The following is a 23,041-nucleotide window of genomic DNA, read 5'->3' as shown; positions in this document are numbered from 1 at the left end:
CTCAGAAAGCAGAGACAATACCATTTGATTTAAGTGACTTTTTGATCAAATTCAAACCTGAAAATTTCTTATTAAAAACATTTAAAAGAATAAATATAATAACCTGGGTGCAGTTTCATTCAAAGGCTGTGGTTTTGCCCAGGACAAGTGAGGACAAGCTGGAAGAGAACGGGGTTTGGGGTCTCCCAAGTGAGCCTCCAGCACCTTTGAATACCGATGAAGATGGTTACCTGTAATTCCATATTACACAGACAAAGAGTTACACCTGACAAACTATGAGGACATAAAATTTGTGTAAGATTTTCAAATATTTGTATTATACCAAACAGCATTGTGATTAAGAAAGAGTTTCTTATATAAAATGCCTTAGAGCTAAACCTCATTCTTATAAATAAAAGTATCTTATAAAACAGAATTGTGAATGTACAATGAGTTGCTAGGCAACTTTAAAATCTCTAGGTTTTGGTAGTCAGCATATTAGATAAAACTGAGTGCTTTAAATACACACTGTATCTATCAATTGGTATTTGACTTAGAACAATTTGCATACAGTGCTACAGATAACAAAAACTGTATATTTAAAATTACTGCACTGTGATTTTAATAATTGCTGATGTCTTTAAATATGCACATACTCTGAAAATGCAGTGTTAAGAAAACAAGAACATTGAGGGAGCTACTCCTATTTCCTAAAGTACCACAGGATTAAGATGGTACTAAATTCTAGCAGGCTCTGCTAAGAAACCAGCACTCTCACCTTCCATCCTCTCTGGAAGAGAGTATCCTGCTCCTGTTGGTGGTCGTTGTCTGTTTTCAGAATGACTGAGACTTGGTGGCATCACCCCATAGGAAGTGTACTGAAGAAGAGAATCTAGCAGCCAAAAGCAGTCTGTGTGGATTTAATGGCCCCCCCCGGTTCCCAAAAACAACACACATTATGATACAGTTTGGACTTTTAAATAAATAAATAAATAAGAAAGAAGTTTTAACTAATGAATACGACTGTGTTTTAACCAGGATACCTAAAGCTTTAACACCTGGTCAGTTTCTCTCTTTCTTTTTGCTTTACAAGTAGTACAAGTATGGTTGTTTCTTTTGGCATACCCAAGAAAAAATATCTCTGTTTTCACATATGGGGTGGGTTTTAAAGTGTCGAAATTACAACAAACTGTTCAATTTTAAAGGAAAATATTTTCTTCTTTTCTGAACTAAACAAATGTTTAGCTCTTAATGCTGAGAGTAGGTTATTTAGCAACTGCGTCAAGGATGGGAACTTTGGTTTGGGCAAGACGTAGAGCTTATGATGCCTCAAGTGAGATGCCCCCCAAAACAGCAGGTTATTTGCGTGTATATGGAAGTTATCAATTTTACTGATGTGGCAATGTAGGAAGCACAAAGCTTAAAACTTTGCTTTCATCATTTAGAGACACAGCTGCAGCTGTTCTTACATGGACAAAGTATATTTTTGGTGGGAGATGATTCTAAAGGGCAGAGGTTCTCAACCTGCTATTATGCCCCACACAGGTGTGCCAAACACTTATCAGGGATCCCGATCACCCTGCTCTTCCCATACTGCTAAGTAGGATGGGGGACCTGCCTAGACCCCAGCATCCCAGCTATAGGTGAGGTGGCTCCCACAGGTGATCCCAATATGGAAAAGGGACTTGTGATATGGAAAAAGCTGGGAAACACTGAGTAGCACATTTTTTTCCGAGTGTTCTTTACACTCTAGTACTGCTCATGAGCACTGGTTTCAAATGTTGCTAAAACGGTCCTGGTCTTGCTGTAGAGCTTGCTGTTGCTAAAATTATGATCCCAGGTCTCAAGCTGTCTGAAATTTTAGTTTGTAGAATAAGGACAAGTGACTCTTCTCATTCATTTTTAACATAGAGCCCCCAAAAAAATAAATCTCACAATTCTTTGCTTGAACAGCTGTTTGGTGGGAATGGAAGTTAATCTTCATAATCCTGATAACACTTAACCCTCACCTTTGATTTTTAAAGAGGTCAGTCAACCACATTTTAAGGATTTATAGTCACATATGTGAAGAATTTAACAGCTTAAGGTCAATGTCTTAAGCAGGAGATATAGCTCTTAATTCGTAACTTAAAAGCCAATTTAATGGAATTCTTTAAAGCTTTCCAGACTGCTTGCTACACAGAGTTACACCAAATATAACAGCATCAGTGTTCAAAAGGCACAGCATTCTATGACTTATATCATTGTTAAAATATCTGTCCTTGCAGTAAAGGCTTTTAATAACCTTTAGTGAAGCTGTAACGCTCTGGTGTCACCACACTTGGGTATTAATGATAAATTCTGGGCATCATATTAACAGAAAAGTATCGAAAAAAATTGGAGGAAGTGATTTATGAGGAAAGATGGAAAGAGAATTTCACTGAGTGATGGTCTAACATAAAACATGATAATCTACAAATATTTGTTGGGCTTGAAAATTAAGTCAGGAAATGAATTCTTTAATGTTATATACTGATGCATTACTTGTACTAAAAGGAATAAAATTAATAAAAGGAAAAATTAGGCTGAATATCAAGAAATATCTCTTGATACTGAGACCTACCAGATTGTAGCTTAGTCTCACAAGGGAAATGGTAGAAAAACAACTGCTTCAGAATTTTAAAATCTAGACTAGACAAAGCACTAGATAATGGACCATAAGGAATAATCATGGTTTGCAGGGAAATAGATTGTGTGATCCGATAAGTCTTTTACACCTCTATCTTCCATGATTCTATGAACCTGTTACCGATCAATTTAAATAATTAAAGGTTCTTCAAGGAGCAATATTTAATTTCTCACAGAGCTACCGTAACAGTTCTGTGTGAGATGCAGAGTAAAATAGGGCAGCACAGCTGGGAAGCCCTGTTATATAAATCTACACTGCAATATGTTCTGAAAAGGATAAAGGCTAATGCGTCCTTAAGTTTTGCTAGACCTACTGATAAAAAACAGTAATGCAAAAATACAGTTTAAACAACAATTATACTATGCAAAGGACACTATAAAAATAGGATCCTGGGGTACCATATTTGTGTCTCAATGACTCCAAATCAGACATGCCCTCAATTTACAAGTTTTTTAACCGCTAATCCTGGAAATCCACCCTGATATCTCAAAGAAATGTTATGTTCTATTAGAAACAGGTTCAGAATACAGACAGGAATCTGTATAACTACAAGGATCAGAACTACTGGATATCGTGAGGTTATTTTACATAGTCACTCTTCTAGCCATAACTGGATTTTACAAATATACTAGAGCATATTCAATACAGCTATGAAGAAATCAGACTGCCCTATGATTGGTGGCATTTAGATTTTTTTTCATAGCAAATATAAATTTTGCTGATGGGAGCTGTAAACCAGCCAGCACCGCAGGTGTCAATATATAAAAGCATACATCCGACGAAGTGGGTATTCACCCACGAAAGCTCATGCTCCAATACGTCTGTTAGTCTATAAGGTGCCACAGGACTCTTTGCTGCTTTTACAGACTAACATGGCTACCCCTCTGATACTATATAAAAGAAGTCCATTCTGCATATCTCAGTTCATATACCTTTTTGCCGATGACTATCATCTAAACAGTTAGAGTCTCCATACAGAACTAGTCTGCCTCCACCTTCAGAAGGAATTTGGTACAGTCCCAAAATGGGGACATTTTCAACTACAGCAGTCTCCTGCTTTAAAACTTCAAGACCTAGAACAGAGGGAGAAGGAATTTTAAATTTTACTAAAAGCCATATGCAATTTAAACCTGATTCCCCCCTCTCTCCCCCCTCAGGATACACAATCCCCCACATTTTACAAGCTATAAATAACAAACATTCAATAAATGCAGTTGTCTGGCTCTTAATTTGAGATTACATTCATGAGAAAATTTCCTAGACAAATTTGGCAACAAATTAAACCACTCCAAGGCCTTGGTTTTGTCAGTCCCACTCTGAGTTTTTAATTTTCTTTACTTTAGTGCAGTTGCAGAATCAAGACTCAAGTGTTCACTGTTTTTAACGTTCTTTAATGAAAAATCCTAAAATTTCACCTACAATTCCCCTAATTTCCCATGTTTTAAAATAGCAGATAATTAAGGTTTTTCCCCATTGAGAAGAGTGAATTTTTTATGAAGAGTTTAAAGGGACTTTATGAAATTAATTTCTTGTAAGGGTGTGCAATATCTACTAATTTAAACACTGACCATTATAAAACATTTTGCTTAACATCCACATACATGGCTGCCATGTTTAAATATTATTAGATGCCAAGCACTGTTCATGGAATTAGAAGCAAGAATACAGTAGTCTCAAAGTAAGGCATTCCCTCTTTTTGTAAAGAGTAACAAAATGGAATTTCTAACTGAAGAATGTTCATATACAACATGTTTAATAGTAGGGGTTATGAGGAATAAAGGCAATTGTTTTCCAATGTGTGCATCTCATTATGTCTATGCACTACAAACTTCTGGTGTATTTAAACTCCTGTTAAACTTTCAATTTATGAACAAAATACTAAGTTTACAATGGAGAAATATGCCAAAAAGAAAATGTACCCAACTCACATGCTTTCCCCCTATTTTCTCTTTTGTTTTAACTCTTACCTAGTTTCACTTTTTTCTGTGTCTATTTAAAAAAACAAACCAAACCAAATTTCATTGTCAAGTTCTGCTACGGCTCAGTGATGTCCTCTGAGACAGTTGCAATAACAATCTAAAAAGCAACTTTATAAGGATATTCAGGTGCTTGTCACTTACAAGATTGAGAGTCTCCTAATGATTAATAGCTATTTAAACTGATGGCTTGTAAACAGAATATTTGCACCTAAATTGAAACTAGTTGTAAATGGGAAGGAAGAAAAACCGAAGAGACAGGTGGTGGTATGGATACATTTATCAAAAAAGCAAAAACTATTTAGTTTAAAATCAGGCACTCATAACTCAAAAGGGCACTAACTGTACCATTGTAAGATACATTCAAACTTTTGCAGTTTTTAGTTCACGATAAATAAAAAGGGGGAAAAAATCATGATCCATAAAGAAACAAAAGGTATTATAAAATATGCACAACATTACTTCTTGATAAAATGCTTTTCTGCTTCCAGAGATTATCTGAAGAACTGAAACAGCAATATAAACTCCAAAAACACAGTGATTGCAAATTCCTCCAGTTAACACATTATCTCCAGACTAGACTAGAGAAACATACAGCAATGTCTTTCTTTTGAAAGTGAACTGAAAGGGGCTCAGTAAAATAAGAAGACCTAACCGACTACTTAGCAAACTTTATGCATCTCTTAATGATGCTAAATATGTCACCATTAAAAAAACCAAAACAAACAGAATTCCTGAGTACTAAACATCTTCCAAAATGCTCACACAACTCAGCTTTTCTCCACTGTGGCAGAATTCTAATGGAAAGTAATTATATGCCTCTTTTACATCCTAGTAATCACCAACAAAATAAACTCAAAGTCCTAACTTCATTTGAAGAGGACAAAGACATGTCAGTCACAATACACACATCTTCTGTGACTGTCCACAGATTAAAACACTCAAGTCATATACACATAAAAATTCACAGGAAACTTCTGACACCAAGTATGATAAAAATGGAATTTATTATATCCTGGAAGACACTCTGCTGAATCACAGAAATGTAGGGCTGGAAGGGATCTTCAAAGGTCATGAAGTCCATCCCTCTGCGCTGAGGCAGGATTAAGTAAACCTAGACCATCTCTGACAGGTGTTTGTCCAACCTGCTCTTAAAAACCTCCAATGACGAGGATTCCACAGCTTCTCTTTAAACTCTATTCCACAGTTTAACTACCCTTATATGTGGAAAAGTTCTCCTAATATTTAATCCAAGTCTCCCTTGTTGCAAATTAAGCCTATTACTTCTTGTCCTTCCTCCAGCGGACATGGGGAAAATCACCATCCTCTTTATAACAGTTCTTAACATATTTGAAGACTTATCAGGTCTCTCCCACCTTCCCCCAGTCTTCTTTTCTCAAGACTAAACATACCCAGTTTTTTTTAAGCCATTCCTAATAGGTCAGGTTTTCTAAATCATTCATCATTTTTGTTGTTCTCCTCTGGACTCTCTCCAATTTATCCACCTCTTTCCTAAAGTGTGGCACCCAGAACTGAACACAGCACTCCAGTTGAAGCCTCACCAGTGCCAAGTAGAGCAAGGTAATTACCTCCTATGTCTTACATGTGACACTCTCTTAAATATATCCCAGAATGATATTAGTAGGGTGACCAGATGTCCCGATTTTTGTGTCTTTTTCTTATATAGGCTCCTATTACCCACCGTCCCAATTTTTCACATTTGCTGTCAGTAGTACCACTTAGCCAGTTATTCCCCATTTTGTAGTGGTGCTTATGGTTTTTCCTTCCTAACTGAAGTACTTTGCACTTGTCTTTATTAAATTTCATCTTGTTGATTTCAGACCAATTCTCCAATTTGTAAAGGTCATTTTGAATTCTAATCCTGTCCTCCAAAGTGCTTACAACCCTGCCCATCCACATATTTTAGAAGCATACTCTCCACTTCATTATCCAAGTCATTAAGGAAAATAGTGACCATTTGGTGTCACTAAAATTCACCAATAGTAAATATGTGGTGTCATCCACATATTTTAGAAGCATACTCTCCACTTCATTATCCAAGTCATTAAGGAAAATAGTGACTAGTACCAGACCCAGGACTAATCCCGGCAGGACTCCACTAGATATGCCCTCCCAGTTTGACAGTGAACCATTGATAACTAGTCTTTGAGTATGGTCTTTCAACCAGTTATGCACCACCTTACAGACTATATTTTTCTAGTTTGCTTATGAGAGTATCATGGGAGACTGGGTCAAAACTCTTACTAAAATCAAGATATCTCACGAACAATGTTTCACCCATCCACTAGGCCAATAACTCCATCAAAGAAGGAAATTAGGTTGATTTGGCAGGATCTATTCTTGACAAATCCATGCTGGCTATTTCTTATAACCCTATTATCCTCTAGGTGTTTACAAATTGATTGATCAATAGTTTGTTCCAGTATCTTTCCAAGTATTAAAGATAAGATGACTGGTCTATAATCCCCTAGCTCCTCTGTATTCTTGCTTTTAAAGATAGGTACTATGTTTGCCTTTCTTCAGTCCTCTGGGACCTGACCTGTCCTCCACGGGTTCTCACAGATAACTGCTAACAACAAAATGTGATACTCGTTCAAAACATTAGCTATAGCTTTATGATAAATGCATCACCAATTTATGGCTTGGAAAAGAAAATCCTAAACTGAGATATAGCTAAAGATAATATAAAAAAAAATAGAAGATACTGTCAAATTTGATAGTACCAAGTGTGAGTTTAAAGACATTTAGACTTCAGCTATCACTTTAACTGAAATGTACAAGCAACAATCTGAACTAAAACTGCACACACAAAAAATCACACTCAGAAAGGACACTAATAATTACCTATGCCCCTAGATGCACACACAATTTCTGCTACATCTGTAAGTGTATATATAGATACACAGAGAGAGCAGTGTTACAATAAATGTGTGTGTATATAGTTGCATATAACTGTCTTATATCAAAAACATGCCTGTACCTGGTTATAACAGTGATGCATGAATTGCTTGTGTCCTAAACTGTGTGTAAGAATGCTATACCAAAAGAAACAACTTATCTACTGAATTATTCTGCATATTTCTGGTAACTTTTGCACTCAATTATAAATGTTTGCCTATGTACCTACCTAGAAATACCATTAATAAAAAAAATAATAAAAATAAGGAAATGCAGCTGTATACCTTGGTCCTTAAAAGTGTGTGAAATTACAATGCCATCTTCTGGAAACTTAGCAATACTGCATCCTGATGCATAGTTCACTGAAAAACAGACATATGAAGTTACAATGCATAGGCTAACAATGAATGCTCTTTTCTCCCCCCCCCCCCTTATTCAGTTAACTGTGAAGGTCAATAAAGAGAAGAAATGCATCAATCATGCTTATATGAGTTCTCATATTCCGATTAAAATCACCATATAATCTGCACAGTCAGTGAGGTTTTGTTTTTTTTTCCAATTAACTATTGAAGAATTTCCAAGCAAAGCTTTCAAATATTTCATTTCATATATTTCACTCAAGCATACGCTCATTTTAGAAGTTATGATGTTATAATCCTTCTCAAACCCAAAAGAGAAGCTTAATTATATTATCTTTTACAAGCCACTGTTATCACTATGAAAGGTAATTGTTATTTGTATTCCAGTGGCCCATGCCAACAATCAGGGATTGTACAAACAAAATTAGAGGCTGAAGAGCTTACAGTTTAAATAAACAGAATAGACAAAGGGTGTGAAAAAAGGAAACAATATACAAGTAGAAGATTGGAAACTAAGGCAAAGGGAGATTAAGTGACTTGTCCAAGGTCAACTAGAAAGCCTGTGGCAGAGCTATAAACTGAATCCAGATTTCCTGATCCCCAGTCCAGCGTCTTTCACCACAAGACCATCCATCATAATAGCTATAACCTCAAACAATGAAACATATCAATCTATATGGGTAGACATATTTAAAAATCAATCAATTAAAAATCAATCAATTATGGGTAAAGAATTCAAAGGTCAAGAGGGCAAGATGTGCTAAAGAACATCCAAAAATTATATATATGTGTCAAAAGTGGAATGTTTTGAGGAATGACTCCACAAGAGAAAGAACTTCAAAATTCAATTTAAAATATTAAGTTAAAATAGGACAAACCGGAACCTTGATATCTGTATATTTCTAATTAGTAAATAACTATAGTTTCAAATTAAAAAATAAATAAAACACTCAGAACATCTGGAATGCAAATACAAAGAAGACCATAGAGTTTATTATACAGATATTAATCTAAAATCTAATAGATTTTTTTTTCATATAATTCCATAGGGGTGTTAGAGTTGCAGTATCTCTGAAAGTCACATGTCCCATAAATATAACTATTTCCCCAAAGAACATTCTGTTCTTGGAGTAGTCAAGTACTGTATTCCATGACTTACTTTCATGGTTTGCCATGGTAAAATCCCCTTCGTACAGGCCATCACTAAAGGCCATGTTCCAGACAGAAAGAAGATCATTGAGAGCTGGAATATTAGCACCTCCAGTATCTGGCATCCACCACTGCCTACAAAATTAGAGCATGGCACAGGTTATTAGTATAGAAGATCTAAAATTTTGTTTCATAACAGAAGTCCAATATCTTCCTGGATGATATTCAGAATGCACCAAAGCAATCAGTACCAAGGGCATAAATGTCAATGTTTATTTGGTAGTGACAATTTGAACACTATGACTGGGATTTTCAAAGAGGTCTGAAGTGATTTATGTGCCCAAATCCCAGTGCATTTCTGTGAGATACAGGCACCTTTAGGCTCCTTTGAAAATCACAGTCTAAGTTAATTAACATTACAAATGTGGTCCAGCTTTACAGTGAAACAAAGTGTGCTTTACCAGAACAGGACAAAAAACACCTTGAAATAAAACAGTTTGACATATATGTCTACTTGGTTTGGCAAGGAAGGAAAAAAGCCAACGGCCCAAATTATTTAAAAGCTGTCTGAAAGAATGAGGAACTTCTGATATCTCCAATAACAGAAAATATTGTTTGTTAACGGTTGGATAATTTCTGTTAAAAATAACACAAAGCTGACTGATGAGTTTTCTAATCTTTAGTTATTTTTAACCCCACAAATATTAAATGTTTCATTATTAGTGATGCTAACATATTTCCCCCTTTATAAAATATATAGGAATTATTTCAGATACTTGAATACTGGGTCATTTAGCTAATTGATATCATTCATAATCTACATTCTCCTTCCCATTTGCCTCCCAAAAACTGACAACTGAGAACTTTTTAAGTAGTCATTGTTTTTTCTAGTCACTGTATTTGTGACATATGTTGCCTTAAGATTATATATAAATTTACAGCAATTGTTGTTAAAAACATGCCCATTTGCCATAAGATAAAGACAAAGTGAATTTAGCACCTGCAGTATTCCCTTCCTTATACATATTGTGGGAAACACTGTAAATACTAAAATAATGTTACTTCATTATTTAAGACAACTGACACTTTTTTTTTTTTAAGATGACCTCCTTATAAAGAGCAATTATGTTAAGTTGTGGTTCCCACAGACCCTCCCTGACAAACTGATACCTTGTGTTTTCATCGTAGAACTTGACTTTTCTCATCACTGAAGTGTTGTACCAATCACTGAACACTATTAGCGAGAGTCCATTATCAACATCCCTCCTTAGCTTGGTGATTTCTTCAGGAAAATATTCTTCCTCACTGTCCACCATCAGTAAGGTCCCTACATAAACAGGGCAAACAGAATTCATAATCTCTGACGGTCTAACCAATGTAATGTTACCTCTAGCCACAGAACTTATGCAGAAGGTAACATCTGTGCAGTGTCCCCATGCTGTCCTAACTGACTTGAAGGAGCCACCTTTAGGGTGTCATGGTCTCCATGCATTTCTCCATGTCCTTTCAATCCCTAGTTTCTTGCAAGAATGCCAATAAGAAGTGTCAATTGTAATGATGGTTTCTAGGATGTAGATACTGGATTAAGACCACCAACTCCTTTAATGTGTCATGCTACAGAGGAAGTTATAGTAAAGAATAAAGGATGCACTGATAGTGACTCTATAGTTATGTTTCAGCCAGGATTTTTCCTTTGACAAGACCTTAAAATCTTTCAAACAAAATCAGTGGTTTGCCATCCTAAGCGGGAACATACAGCCATTAAAAGAGGAAGGCTTCAACATGTGTAAGAAAATACCAACATGAAAACAACTCAGTAGTGAATATTACACGGATCAGTGTTTGTTTTGAAGCTGTGCATATGTAGGGGAAGAGGAATTCTGCAATGTCTCTAATGTAAATACACAAACCAGTGATTAAGTCTTTACATGAGACAGACTGGCTGTCCTTTAATATGTAAAGCTTTTTACTTTGATGAGAAATTTAATTTTTAGGCTTGATAATACAAGAACGAAGAATGACTCCTGGCCAAAGAAACAGTATAAGATTTGAATGGTAATTGCTTGCTTTAATACAGAAGACTGTAAGCTTAGTGATCTATCTCCATGTTTTCCTTCTGTTCAAATACTAGCTTTTATTACTGTGGCTGCTGTGAAGTCATAATAGCTAGATTTAAAAAAACACCGAGACTTCTTGCTGCCTTTTTGATGCAGAAAATTAAAAAACAGTCTTGTTTATTTCATTTAGATATGCCCCTGAGTATGTCACAATGTTGTTATAAATAACCAAACAAAATAAGAAGGCGACTAATTTGCCCCACAGGAAAAGTAATTGGAAAAATATACTTGATGCCCTGGATAAACAAGTGAGATGTTAAATTGCTACTAGTTATCGAGGCACCTTAATTCTTCACTCTCTCTGTAATAAACATTTCCTAATAAGAGTACATTAACATTTTTCTTTCTTTCTTCTAATATCGCTAGAGCTCTTCTTTCAAAGCTGTCTGTTGGAATTGTTTTTTCCCCTCCTATTTGCTTTGTTGTATATAAAATGGTAATAGGACAAAAGCATTTCAACTGGAAGTGTTAACAAAGTGCAGCATCACCAAGAACACAGAAGAGAATCCCATCACCTCCTCCCCCTTCTGAAAATGTCCTTATACAGAAAATGCTATTCAATATATTGGACAGTTGTGTAGAATGAACATCAAATTAATTTCCACTTTTGACTGAAGGTAATTTTGTATATTTATCCATATGTGACAGGATATCCTTTAGAGTTTATACATTTATGCAAAAGAACAGTCCTATTCTAATTTCTGAAAGCCCAACAGGCCATTTGCTTTTTCAGATAATGCTGTTACAGTTTAAATATTAAATTCCTCAAATTGTGTTAATGAAATCTCTATGTAAGTTAGAGTATTTAAATGCATAAGGCTGAAACAAAGTTCGGTGTCATGCAAGAGAACCTTGTTTGGCAGCATCCATGTGATTATGTCACCAGAGATCCATTCATGTAGGTGTCCCTTTCAAGAGGCATTTATCTGAGCTACACTGGCCTTTGTCTTAAGGGCTTCCTATTTTCCTGCAGCGAAATGAAGACAGCATGCAAGGTGGTTCCACTTATTATTGCAAACCCTATATTAAGGTTGCCTAATGCTGTCCATGAGAAAGGATTCTTGCAACCTTTTCTTTAAGGTCTCACACTTTCCTTATTTGCAGCAGTCCTTTGATATTGGGGGGGGGGGGGGGGATTGCCCGAAGGCGATCAACGTGCCTTCTCTTTGTCCCATGAACTGTAAACTGTTGAACACTGCCATTCCCCTTCTCTCACTTGCCTTCCTTGGGAAGATTTTGGAAGCCTGCCATAAGATTAATTAAACCCATGAACAATGTAAGACCAAGATTCACCACCAAAGCAACGGCCGCAGACACTGTAGTGAGAATACATTTCTAGGATTCGATATACTATGCGATATAGGGGCTAGGGAAATCAGAACATTATGGCAGATTGAGTGATGAGTTTTCCTCCTTCACAGCCTATTAAATATTTTTGGATACAACAAAGGGGGAATTGACTGATTTTACTGCCGAAAATGGAATACTACAGAGAAACTTCCTTTGTAAAATTAAACACATATTTATAATGCATGCGGTTATTTTTCTAATAGCATGTACTCCTCTAGTATTTTTTCAGATCTTTTCAATCCCTTACAAAGATAAGAAAGCTTCTAAAAGAAATTAACCAAACACAAATAATGCATGACTGCTTACCATACTGACTAGCGTCAAAACATGTAAACGGTGAACCAAGAACTTCAACAAAATATCCCATGCTTCTTAGATGCTGGTACATATCCCTGAAGTTTGTATGGATGTGGTCACCATTCCTAATAAAAATAAAAGTAAACAAAAATAGTGGTCAAGAAATGTAAACATCACATGCACAAACCTAAACTACATTATCTTGTTATAGGGTCAAAGTTTATTTTCTTTTCCAGAAGAGACATTTTAAAATGATGGCTTCTAATTATCCATGCATAATCAATTCTATGCACAATTCTGTGCAAACTGTATCATCTGTGATCGCAGTAATAGAGTGCAATGAATTACACAAACAACACTAAGGGCTGGGTTGAGGCCTCTTATGAAATATGTTAGTATCTGTTTATTACACATCACAAAAAGAAAAAATTACCCCATATTAAAACCAGCTGCTCTTACTGACTTTCCTTCCCACAGAAGAGCTGGTGAGAGCAACGCCAGCTACCAGGAGATGAAGCAAGAAAGTGGGACTGACTTTGGAGAAAACTGCTGAAACCAGTGGAAGCTGCTCCTGGCCACTTGCCAAGAGCCATTCTAGGGAGACAGGAGTATCCCTGTCCCCCAGGCAGCTGTTCAGAAGACACCCAGCACCTGTAACCTGCTTGGTTCCCACTGCTTTCTCACTGTATGCTCCCTCCCACACAGTGCCCACAGTCCTTGTCTCCACCCAAGTCAGACTCTGGAGTAGGTTCCCTTTTTGGTACTAACATCAACTTCTTTAGGAGTGAGGGACCAATATGGAGACATTTCTCAAAAAGCAGGGGCCCTAGTCTGGAATCTCTCAGGTTACTTTGATGTGTGCCAACACAGACAATAATGTGTACACCAGTTCCCTATCACGAAGAGGATAGAGGAGCTGAGAAAATGCCTTATTCAATCTGTAATTAAACTAAACTATTACGTTATTTTTAAAAATGAGCCTTCAGTTTGAGTTTTCTATAATGAATCTAGCTGAATTTGTAAAGGTGTTTTGTTTTTTAAATGAGAGCAAAACACTTTAAAAAGATGAAGCCTTAGTTTTCAAATACACTTCACTCTTTACAGATGTCAAACTTTTCTTCAGAAATCCAGGAAATAATTTAAATAAGTTGTTAATAAACCACAGATAAAGCTCGAAAACTCCATCCAGAAGCTGTATTGTTTTCCATGAAATTATTAGAAAATAAAATTCCCCATGTTATGCTGGAAGTGGGATTGTGTTCCCTAGATAATAAAGGTACAATTCACCCTCGCTATAAATGAACCCCTGGGGATCCAAGCTGTTTGGTTCTTATAGCCAGGGATTCATTATAGAGAAAGAAACCTGCTGTGGGGGTCGGCGGGAGGAGAAGAGGTTGCTGATACCTTGAGCCCTGCAGAACTGAGAGCTCCTCCGGCCCCGGGGCCACAGCAGACAGCTCCTCCAGCAGCAGGAAGAGCTGTGTGCCCCCACGTCCCCGCAGCCCTGGAGCCAGAGGAATTGTCAGCCCCCTGCTGCAGTAGGCGGGGCTGGAGATGGGATCTAAGGGCCGGGTTCACTATAGCCCAAGGTTTGCTATTACGAAGGGTGTTATAGTGAGGTTGTACTATACTGCATGTCATTAACATACAATCAAGAAATAAACCCAAGGAATTAGTTACGATTTCTCAGATAAAACCGAAGAGACACACCAATCTAAAGGATCATTCTTCATCCTCAAATTATCTCTGGGGAAGTATCCTGGTGGATAACGAAGATTGTGATACTGATCCCAAAGGACTCGCTTGCTACGAGGAGGGGTAGGAATGATCTTTACTTTTATTGGGAGCTTCACAGTAGAAGTCTGCTCTGCACCACTTTTAGACTGGAAGAAAAAACGGAAAACAAAAATAATGAAATGTTTTTCCTAAAAGAGTATTTACAATTTCATTTAGGATTATAAAGGTCCAGAAATACAGAAGAATGATTTTTTATTTTTATTTGCCAAGTTTACCCACTAAATCCAGGAACAGTTTCCCAGTGTCAGCAACGAATGTTCAGAGATGAAGGTCTAATCCCATAACATCACACAAGTATTGTAACCCTATTATAAAAAATCCTTTGTATATTCAGTGGTTTACATTTATGCTTAGAATTTAAAATATTGAAAAAAAAAGCTTCGGTGCTACAGATGCTTTAAACATTTGAGACTTTAGAAGGATCTCCAAAACAATTATTCTTTTTTTGGAGAGAAAAATAATTCTAATTTATTATCAATCTCTATATTCCACCAGTTTACTTACAATTTATATTAGCCTTATCTCTCTATGGAGTTGGCCATGTGAATGGGGTTTTTGTTTCTTTGTTTGAGTGCATTCATTTCATGTTTATATCATGCCCTCAGCTGTTAGATTTCTTGCTCAGACTACTAAACCTTGTCCCCAAATTCAACTGCACCCAAGATTATAAACCTAAACCAACCACTTAGAGGGATATTCATTTAATCACTACACAATAAAACACTGAAATAAGGTAAACTTACTTCATTTTCTGCAGGGGACAACACTGTGATCATGACATGACCTTGAGCAATGCCTTCCCAAGATGCTGCTTTCTTTGCTACAGAGATAGAAATTGCTAGGTACCCTGACCAAGGCCATAACACTGGGGAATAGGAGAAAGCCACTTCAATATTATCTCCATTCTGTGGTAAATAGGGCTGCCAGTCTGGCTGCAGAGTAGAAAACAGAAAGTGTTGGTAATTATTTTAAAATGTTGATGAAGGAATATTTGTTGTCACAAATAATCTACTAAATTTTATATACACTGCTTAAAAACAAAAACACATTTCTGGAGATCATGTTGTGCTCAATTATAAAATATAAAGTCTGGGAGTCAAATTTTGTATTAATTATTCCTTCCATCAATTATTTAGACAGTGAGCTCCTGGGCTGCCTTTAACAAGTATTTGTACAATCACCAGAACAAATGGGTACTTCTCTACTAAAAATAATAATTAATAGAAACAGTTTTCCTCCAACAACAAAAATGGATGACTAAAGGGTGTCCACGCAAATTATACAAACTTGGTCTAAGTGTTAATGCTAGCCAGGATGTTGGGAAAGGACTGCAATATGCATCAATTTTTTTTTTAAGATTTAATGTGTAACAGTGCGTTACTGACCTGCTCAAGGACTATTCATTGTCATACATAATGGCAATAGTCATTGACCAGGGAAAAAGAGTTAAGGTTGACTATCACCTGGTAATTAGGTCACTCATTTAGGACATGGGAAACCCAAATTCAAATCCCTGGTCCAATGACTAATTACTCATAAAAAGTGGAACAGCTTCAGCAGGAGAGGTTGAGCCCAGTAGTTAGGGTGCTCTCCTGCAATGTGGGAGACTCAAGTTCAAATTGTTTCTCCACAGCAAACAGAGGGGGGACTGAACCCAGGACTCCCACATCCCAGGCGAGAGCCTTAAGCACTGAGTTAAAGCTGATAAGGGAGCCATCCCATCTTCTAGACATGTTACAACTCCAGTCCTCCCTTGCTTTTGTCAAAATTCTCCAAATTGAAACAAAATCCTTTGAGTTGGGTTGTAGTTTCAACTGGTTTAACCCAGCTCAATATTTTTTGACTTTCTGAATTGCTGAAAAAAATTTTTTCAGTTCGACCCAAAACGAAACAGGTTTTGATTTTTCAGAATTGCAAACAATTCAAAAAAATCCATTATTCACACAGCTCTAGGTGTACCAGGTTTATCATGCGAAATAGGAAAGTGAGCACAAAGTATTATCCTCTCTCCAGTGTGAAAGGATGAAATAGCCTTGACTTGGGAAAGGACTGGCAGCAGCACTTCAATGTGAAACATTATTGTTCCAAGTCATGGCTATTTATGTCTTACCTTGTCTACAATTCTCCCAGTGACACCCATACCATTAAGGATGGTAATATTAACAATAGTTGGCATTCCTCCATAATAAATAGGTTGGGAGCAATAGGGCCACATGTAGGGGCATTCTGTCAAGTCAATGTAGCTTGGACTCAAACTGGAAAAAAAGAATACATACAGTAAATTAAAAAAAGTACATACAACTCAATCATGTTAAAAAGTCAGAGGTAAAATTAGCAAGCTATAGTCACTCTCACGGCTCTGATCTTTCTTCCCAATGAGTCTGAGACATAAAAACCATGATTAAATTAAAATAGAACATGAGAAAGTTTTATGTCAGGGATGGTCTGGTGATACTTAAGCCTGCCACAGCATGGGGGAATGCATTTGATGATCTTTGAGGTCCCTTCCAGCTCTACATTTCTATGTGAAATAAAGTTGTTCTTTTTATTTTTAGAAAGAAGAAAAAGAAAAAGTAACCGGACATAATTTAGCACAAAAAATAATAATCTGGTGTTGGATAACTAGAATTGGACTATTTCTCTATTTAACTGCTGTATTCACAATACTTGTTAACATAGTGCTAAATTTTCCACTACACACCCAGGGGATTAAATTAAGTAAGGGAAGAAAATATAGAAACCTTCATAATAAAGAGGTGAGAGATTCATGCCCCTATTCTTCTCTAATTTTAGCAACATGGCGGCTTCTGACGAGAGGCTTTTCATTAAACTCTTCTATTTGAATTATGTAATCTATATGTGAGTTCTCGTCATCATGTGAGCATGCAGACTGCTCAGCTGAGCAAGATGTGTGACTTTCTTTTAAAAGAAATATTCAGAATACAACGAATATGAATAGATTATTAACTAAGAATTAACACTCACCTGGCCTGTGGCTTATAGCTATTAAGGATCTGGTAGGCTCTAAGAAGATCCAGTTTGCCATGCCCTTGTTCAAACATGTTAACGCCAGGAAGTCTACGTGCAGATGCAATCAGGGCTTGCTTCATACTAGCTGGATTCACCATTTCACGCTTCTGAACTGTGCTAAAAATGACAAATGTTTATTAGATTATATTTAATAGGAACTGTTCTGGTCTCAGGCTAGGCATAGAATGAGAAATGAGACTAAGGCCAGGTCTACACTCAAAAGTTAAGTCAATGCAGCTACATTGCTCAGGCATGTGAAAAATTCACACTGCTGAGCAAAGTAGTTCAGCCAACTTAACTCTCAGCATAGACATCACTAGGTCGACACAATAATTCTTCTGTCAAACTAGCAGCCACTTTTCAGGAAGCGGATTTACTATGACAACAGGAGAATCCCTCCTGCCACAGTAGTGAGCGGCTACAGCTGTGCTGCTGTTGCGTTTCAAGTGTAAACAAGCCCTAAACTTATTCTAACCCATTCAATTTAAGCAAAATGTAACTGATGTTAATCTGTTATATGCATAACCTATGGTTAAAACTGGAGAATATCACTTAAGTGACTTTTCAATGGAAAAGCTTAAGATTAAAATGGAAATGGCAATTTCGCCACATATTGGTCCTTAAAACATATAATTTTTCATCTCTACAACCCAATATGCTCAACTGACAACAATATTTTCAGCCCAAGAGATATTTTGTTCCATGTCAGAAGTATACTTGAAGTTGAAAACATCTAGCCCCGTTCTCTGGAAATCTAAATCTTTATATATCTTTCTCCTTAATAAATACCCACTTCTTTTTAAGGAAAACAGAAAAAACGTACTTGACTATTATGTTTGAAGAAAACAATTGCAATTATATTCAAGAAATATACAGGCTACTAATACATGTGAATAGTTAAATTTGGGGGGACGAAGTTTTCTAAGGATTGCATGTGGGCCATTTTTAAATTACTGCAAGATATTCTTAAATTATTGTAATATTATTGCAAGTTCAATGTAAAAAATGAAAAATCCTCTTTTTCATACAGCTATTTAGCGCTTAGCAGAAAGACTTAAGAAGCCATATAATTATATAAACAACCAATACGCCCACCACCCCCGCATACATAAAATGTATAGTATTCAGGCACCTGGTGTAAGAGCAAAATGCAAACATCTCCCTTTTTTTACCAGAACAAATGGACAAGTAAAGTTCAGTGACTGAAACAAGCTATTAAAAAGTATGGCAAAAATGGATCAATATTATAAAATATTTATTTAAATCTTGTATATCTAATAGGGCTGTCAAGCAATTAAAAAAATTAATCGTGATTAATCGCATGATTAATTGCGCTGTTAAACAATAATAGACTACCATTTACTTAAATACTTTTGGATGTTTTCTGAATTTTCAAATATACTGATTTCAATTACAACACAGAATATAAAGTGCACAGCGCTCATTTTATATTTTTATTACAAATATTTGCACTGTAAAAAAAGAAAAATTATTTTTCAATTCAACTAATTCAAATACTATAGTGCAATCTCTATCATGAAAGTTGAACTTACAAATGTAGAATTATGTGCAAAAAATAATTGCATTCAAAAATAAAACAATGTAAAACTTTAGCGCCTACGAGTCCACTCAGTCCTACTTCTCGTTCAGCCAATCGCTCAGACAAACAAGTGTGTTCACATTTGCAGGAGATAATGTTGGCCACTTCTTGTTTACAATGTCACCTGAAAGTCAGAACAGGCGTTTGCATGGCACTGTTGTAGCTGGCGTTGAAAGATATTTATGTACCAGATGTGCTAAAGATTCATACGTCCCTTCATGCTTCAACCACCATTCCAGAGGACATGTCCATCCTGATGACGGGTTCTGCTTGCTAATGATCCAAAGCAATATGGACCAATGCATGTTCATTTTCATCATCTGAGTCAGATGCCACCAGCAGAAGGTTGGTTTTCTTTTTTGGTAGTTCGGGTTACGTAGTTTCTGCATCGGAGTATTACTCTTTTAAGGTTTCTGAAAGCATGCTCCACATCTTGCCCTTCTCAGATTTTGGAAGGCACTTCAGATTCTTAAACCTTGGGTCATGTGCTGTATCTTTAGAAATTTTACATTGGTAACTTCTTTGAGTTTTGTCAAATCTGCAGTGAAAGTGTTCTTAAAATGAACATGTGCTGGGTCATCATCCAAGACTGCTATAACATGAAATATATGGCAGACGGCAGGTAAAACAGAGCAGGAGACATACAATTCTCTCCTAAGGAATTCAGTCACAAAGTCAGTTAATACATTATTTTTTTAACAAGCATCATCAGAATGGAAGCATGTCCTATGGAATGGTGGCCAAAGCATTGTTTGGTTTTTGAGTGCAGTTGGGGGGGGGGGGGGGGATCTACATTTGTAAGCTGCACTTTCATGATAAAGAGAATGCACTACAGTACTTGTATGACGTGACTTGAGAAATACTATTTCTTTTATCATTTTTTACAGTGCAAACACTGCAAAAAAACAGCGCAAACAAATTAATATAAAGTGAGCAATGTACACTTTGTATTCTGTGTTGTAACTGAAATCAATATATTTGAAAATGTAGAAAAAAATCCAAAAATATTTAATAAATTTCAATTGATATTCTATTGTTTAACAGTGTGATTAAAGCTGCGGTTAATTTTTTTAGTTAATCGCGTGAGTTAACTGTGATTAATCGACAGCCCTAAAATCTAAATATTAGGCCCAATAGTTTTCAGGCTTTCACCCCATAGATATAAACTATTAGAGACAATTTAATGTCTCAAACGGAAAAACTGTTTGTTGTTCTTCAGAAAGTTAGTTTTCATAAGTGCAGAAAAATACTTTTAATTGAGGGGCTTTTTAAAAGTCAATTTACAGATCTTGTTAATCAAATGCATTTGAGATATGTGTTCTTCATTTAATTATTACCTTACTAGCAAAGTGACAGCACCCGCCACTACAGGAGAGGCAACACTTGTCCCAGAGAGGGAGCGGCATCCACCCTTCATACCAGAACCTCTCACTCCAGAGCCATAAGTAACAATGTCAGGCTTCACTCTACCATAACCTCCTGGCAGTTCCTATGAATTAATTAAAAAAACAGTTTATGTTTATATCAACATATCATTTACTGGTGCTTGCCTATATCAGAGACAGGATACTGGACAAGATAGACCCCAGATCTAATTCAACCTGGGCAATTCCTATGTAATTAAAACTATTCTGTATATGTTTTAAATCAACAGTACATTTTTCATATTTTTTTTTAAGTAGAAAATTAAATTCAGAAAATTGTAGACTTCTTCAGACAGCTTAAAATCATAAGTCTTAATCAGTCACATGTAAGACAAAGGAGGTAATTATTCCACTCTACCAGACAGTGTTCCTTCTAAGTTTTCCCACCCACGTACGGAATTAATTTTGCTATGTGCACCAATATGGAGGTGATGTGTGACACATCACATTCATATTGGTGCACATAACAAAATTCATGTGATGGGGCCGAAGGGTTCGGAGTGTGGGAAGGGGCTCAGGGCTGGGACAGAGGGTTGGGGTACAGGGGTGTGAGGGCTCCAGCTTGGGGTGCAGGCTCTGGGGTGGGGCCGGGGATGAGGGTTTGGGGTGCACGAGGGTGCTCCGGGGCTACGGCAGGGAGAGAGGACTCCCCTCAGCTCTCTCTTCCCACAGCAGCACCTGTGCTGGCGGGGGAGAGGCACCTCTCCCTGCTGTGGAGGGATAGGCGCCTCTCCCCCGGCAGGCTCAGGCCTGAGGGAGGGGTGCCGTGACAGGTCCGGGGAGGGCCACCCCAGCCGGGTCTGTGCTTGGCTGGGCTGCCCTGGCAGTTTGGGGCCGGACTAGGCTGGGGCCGGGGCACCCCTCCCTTGGCTGCTACAGGTCCTCGGGCGGGTTCCCTGAGCACCTGTGTGGTGCTAAGAAGGCTGCTGTGTGGCTGCACAACTTACAGGGAACTTAACTACCAGGTAATGGTGAGGCCTTAGCTAGTATTGTCCTGGACTCTGGGTGCTGCTCTTTAGGAAAGAGGTGGACAAATTGGAGAGACTCCAGAGCAGAGCAACAAAAATGATAAAAGGTTTAGAAAACCTGACCTACGAGGAAAGGTTAAAAACCCTGGACATGTTTAGTCTTGAGAAAAGAATAAAGGGGGACCTGGTAATCTTCAAATATGTTAAGGGTTGTTATAAACAGCAATCAATTGTGATCAGTTGTTTTCCATGTCCATGGAAGGTAAAACAGGAAGTAATGGGCTTAATCTGCAGCAAGGGAGATTTAGGTTAAAAATCTTTTCTAATAAGGGTAGCAAAGGGCTTGCCCAGCTTCTAGAGACAAACACTCAGCCCATATTTGCTCCTCAAGTTAACAGACGGCCTAAGGATAGTGCTGACAGTGGAGCTAGGATCCCACAAAGAGAATGAGGTGGAATGAAGCAGTAACCACAGCATCCTGCACAGTGGGTAACAAATCTGGGTGATTTGAGGGCAAGACGTGATGCACCCCATCAAAAGGCATAAAAGGGTCCCTCTGGCTCACTTCCATGTAGCACTGAAAACCTAAAAGCCCATTACAATAAAGTTCTGTTTAAGGATTTACTTTTATCACCTAAAAAGGAACTTCATTTAATTGAAGTCAGTTTGCGATTAGAGACTGCATTCGGTCAACTCTCCTGTACCTATTACAGTTCAATACTTTGCACATTTTACCTTTTCAACCACATGAACTAATTTAATCCCAGATGACTGGACCTAGTGAGATTTAAAAAAGCTAACGTGGCAGAGAGGGCATCTCTGTTAGAATGAGAAAGTTTATGTTAAAAGTTTTGAAGCCACGCATATTTTATATTTGAGCTTACCCAAGTGGTCATTCCCCTCGATGAGAAACGAGCTATATTATCTTCAAAGTCAATTCCTCCTACTCCAATCACATCCATCTGGTCAGCAGGGTTATTGAGAGTGCTAAAATGAGTGAGCAGAGGGAGGGAGACAATAAAAATAATGGGCACATCACCACCAGGTTCTCTTTGTCTGTTTAGGTTCTGCAGCTTTGACAACTGACAACCTTGGATAGTTGGGTGAATTATTTCTGACAACTTCATTTACAGCAACTATTCAAGCAATCCCGTAAAATATCAAAACATATACCAAGAAAAGGAGCGATATTTATTGTAATATTATTAAATGAGGGGCCAAAAAGCAATCAATACATTTCTTAGATTTTCCCTGCAGTTTGAGATTTGCATGCATGAAAGTTTGTTCATATTGACAGGCAAACATCAGTTTTAAGGACTCACTGACTTTTATGGGTTTACATACTATCAAAACTACTGAATTAAATAGCTGCCGCTAATCTAATTCAAGAATGTGCTCCTCAAGTAAA

At 37.1% G+C, this 23,041-nt stretch overlaps 1 protein-coding gene across 1 annotated transcript in view; it reads right to left on the bottom strand.

The window, feature by feature from the left end:
- The window catches only part of MBTPS1 (membrane bound transcription factor peptidase, site 1), a 44,090-nt gene that overhangs the window by 3,364 nt on the left and 17,685 nt on the right, over positions 1-23,041 (bottom strand). Inside the window, exons 9-21 of the mRNA XM_044987297.1 lie at positions 22,518-22,620; positions 20,579-20,730; positions 17,597-17,758; positions 16,722-16,866; positions 15,355-15,543; positions 14,525-14,697; positions 12,824-12,939; positions 10,221-10,377; positions 9,061-9,185; positions 7,827-7,904; positions 3,580-3,720; positions 758-889; positions 104-230 (exon numbers count right to left, since the gene is read on the bottom strand). Of these exons, the coding sequence (XP_044843232.1) occupies positions 104-230; positions 758-889; positions 3,580-3,720; positions 7,827-7,904; positions 9,061-9,185; positions 10,221-10,377; positions 12,824-12,939; positions 14,525-14,697; positions 15,355-15,543; positions 16,722-16,866; positions 17,597-17,758; positions 20,579-20,730; positions 22,518-22,620 (1,800 nt within the window). The remainder of the gene's footprint in view (positions 1-103; positions 231-757; positions 890-3,579; positions 3,721-7,826; positions 7,905-9,060; positions 9,186-10,220; positions 10,378-12,823; positions 12,940-14,524; positions 14,698-15,354; positions 15,544-16,721; positions 16,867-17,596; positions 17,759-20,578; positions 20,731-22,517; positions 22,621-23,041) is intronic.

This window comes from Mauremys mutica, chromosome 14, assembly GCF_020497125.1.
Source record: "Mauremys mutica isolate MM-2020 ecotype Southern chromosome 14, ASM2049712v1, whole genome shotgun sequence".
Taxonomy (NCBI): domain Eukaryota; kingdom Metazoa; phylum Chordata; order Testudines; family Geoemydidae; genus Mauremys; species Mauremys mutica.
The sequence above is the reverse complement of the archived record's forward strand: the minus strand, read 5'-3'. Positions and strand labels throughout refer to the sequence as shown.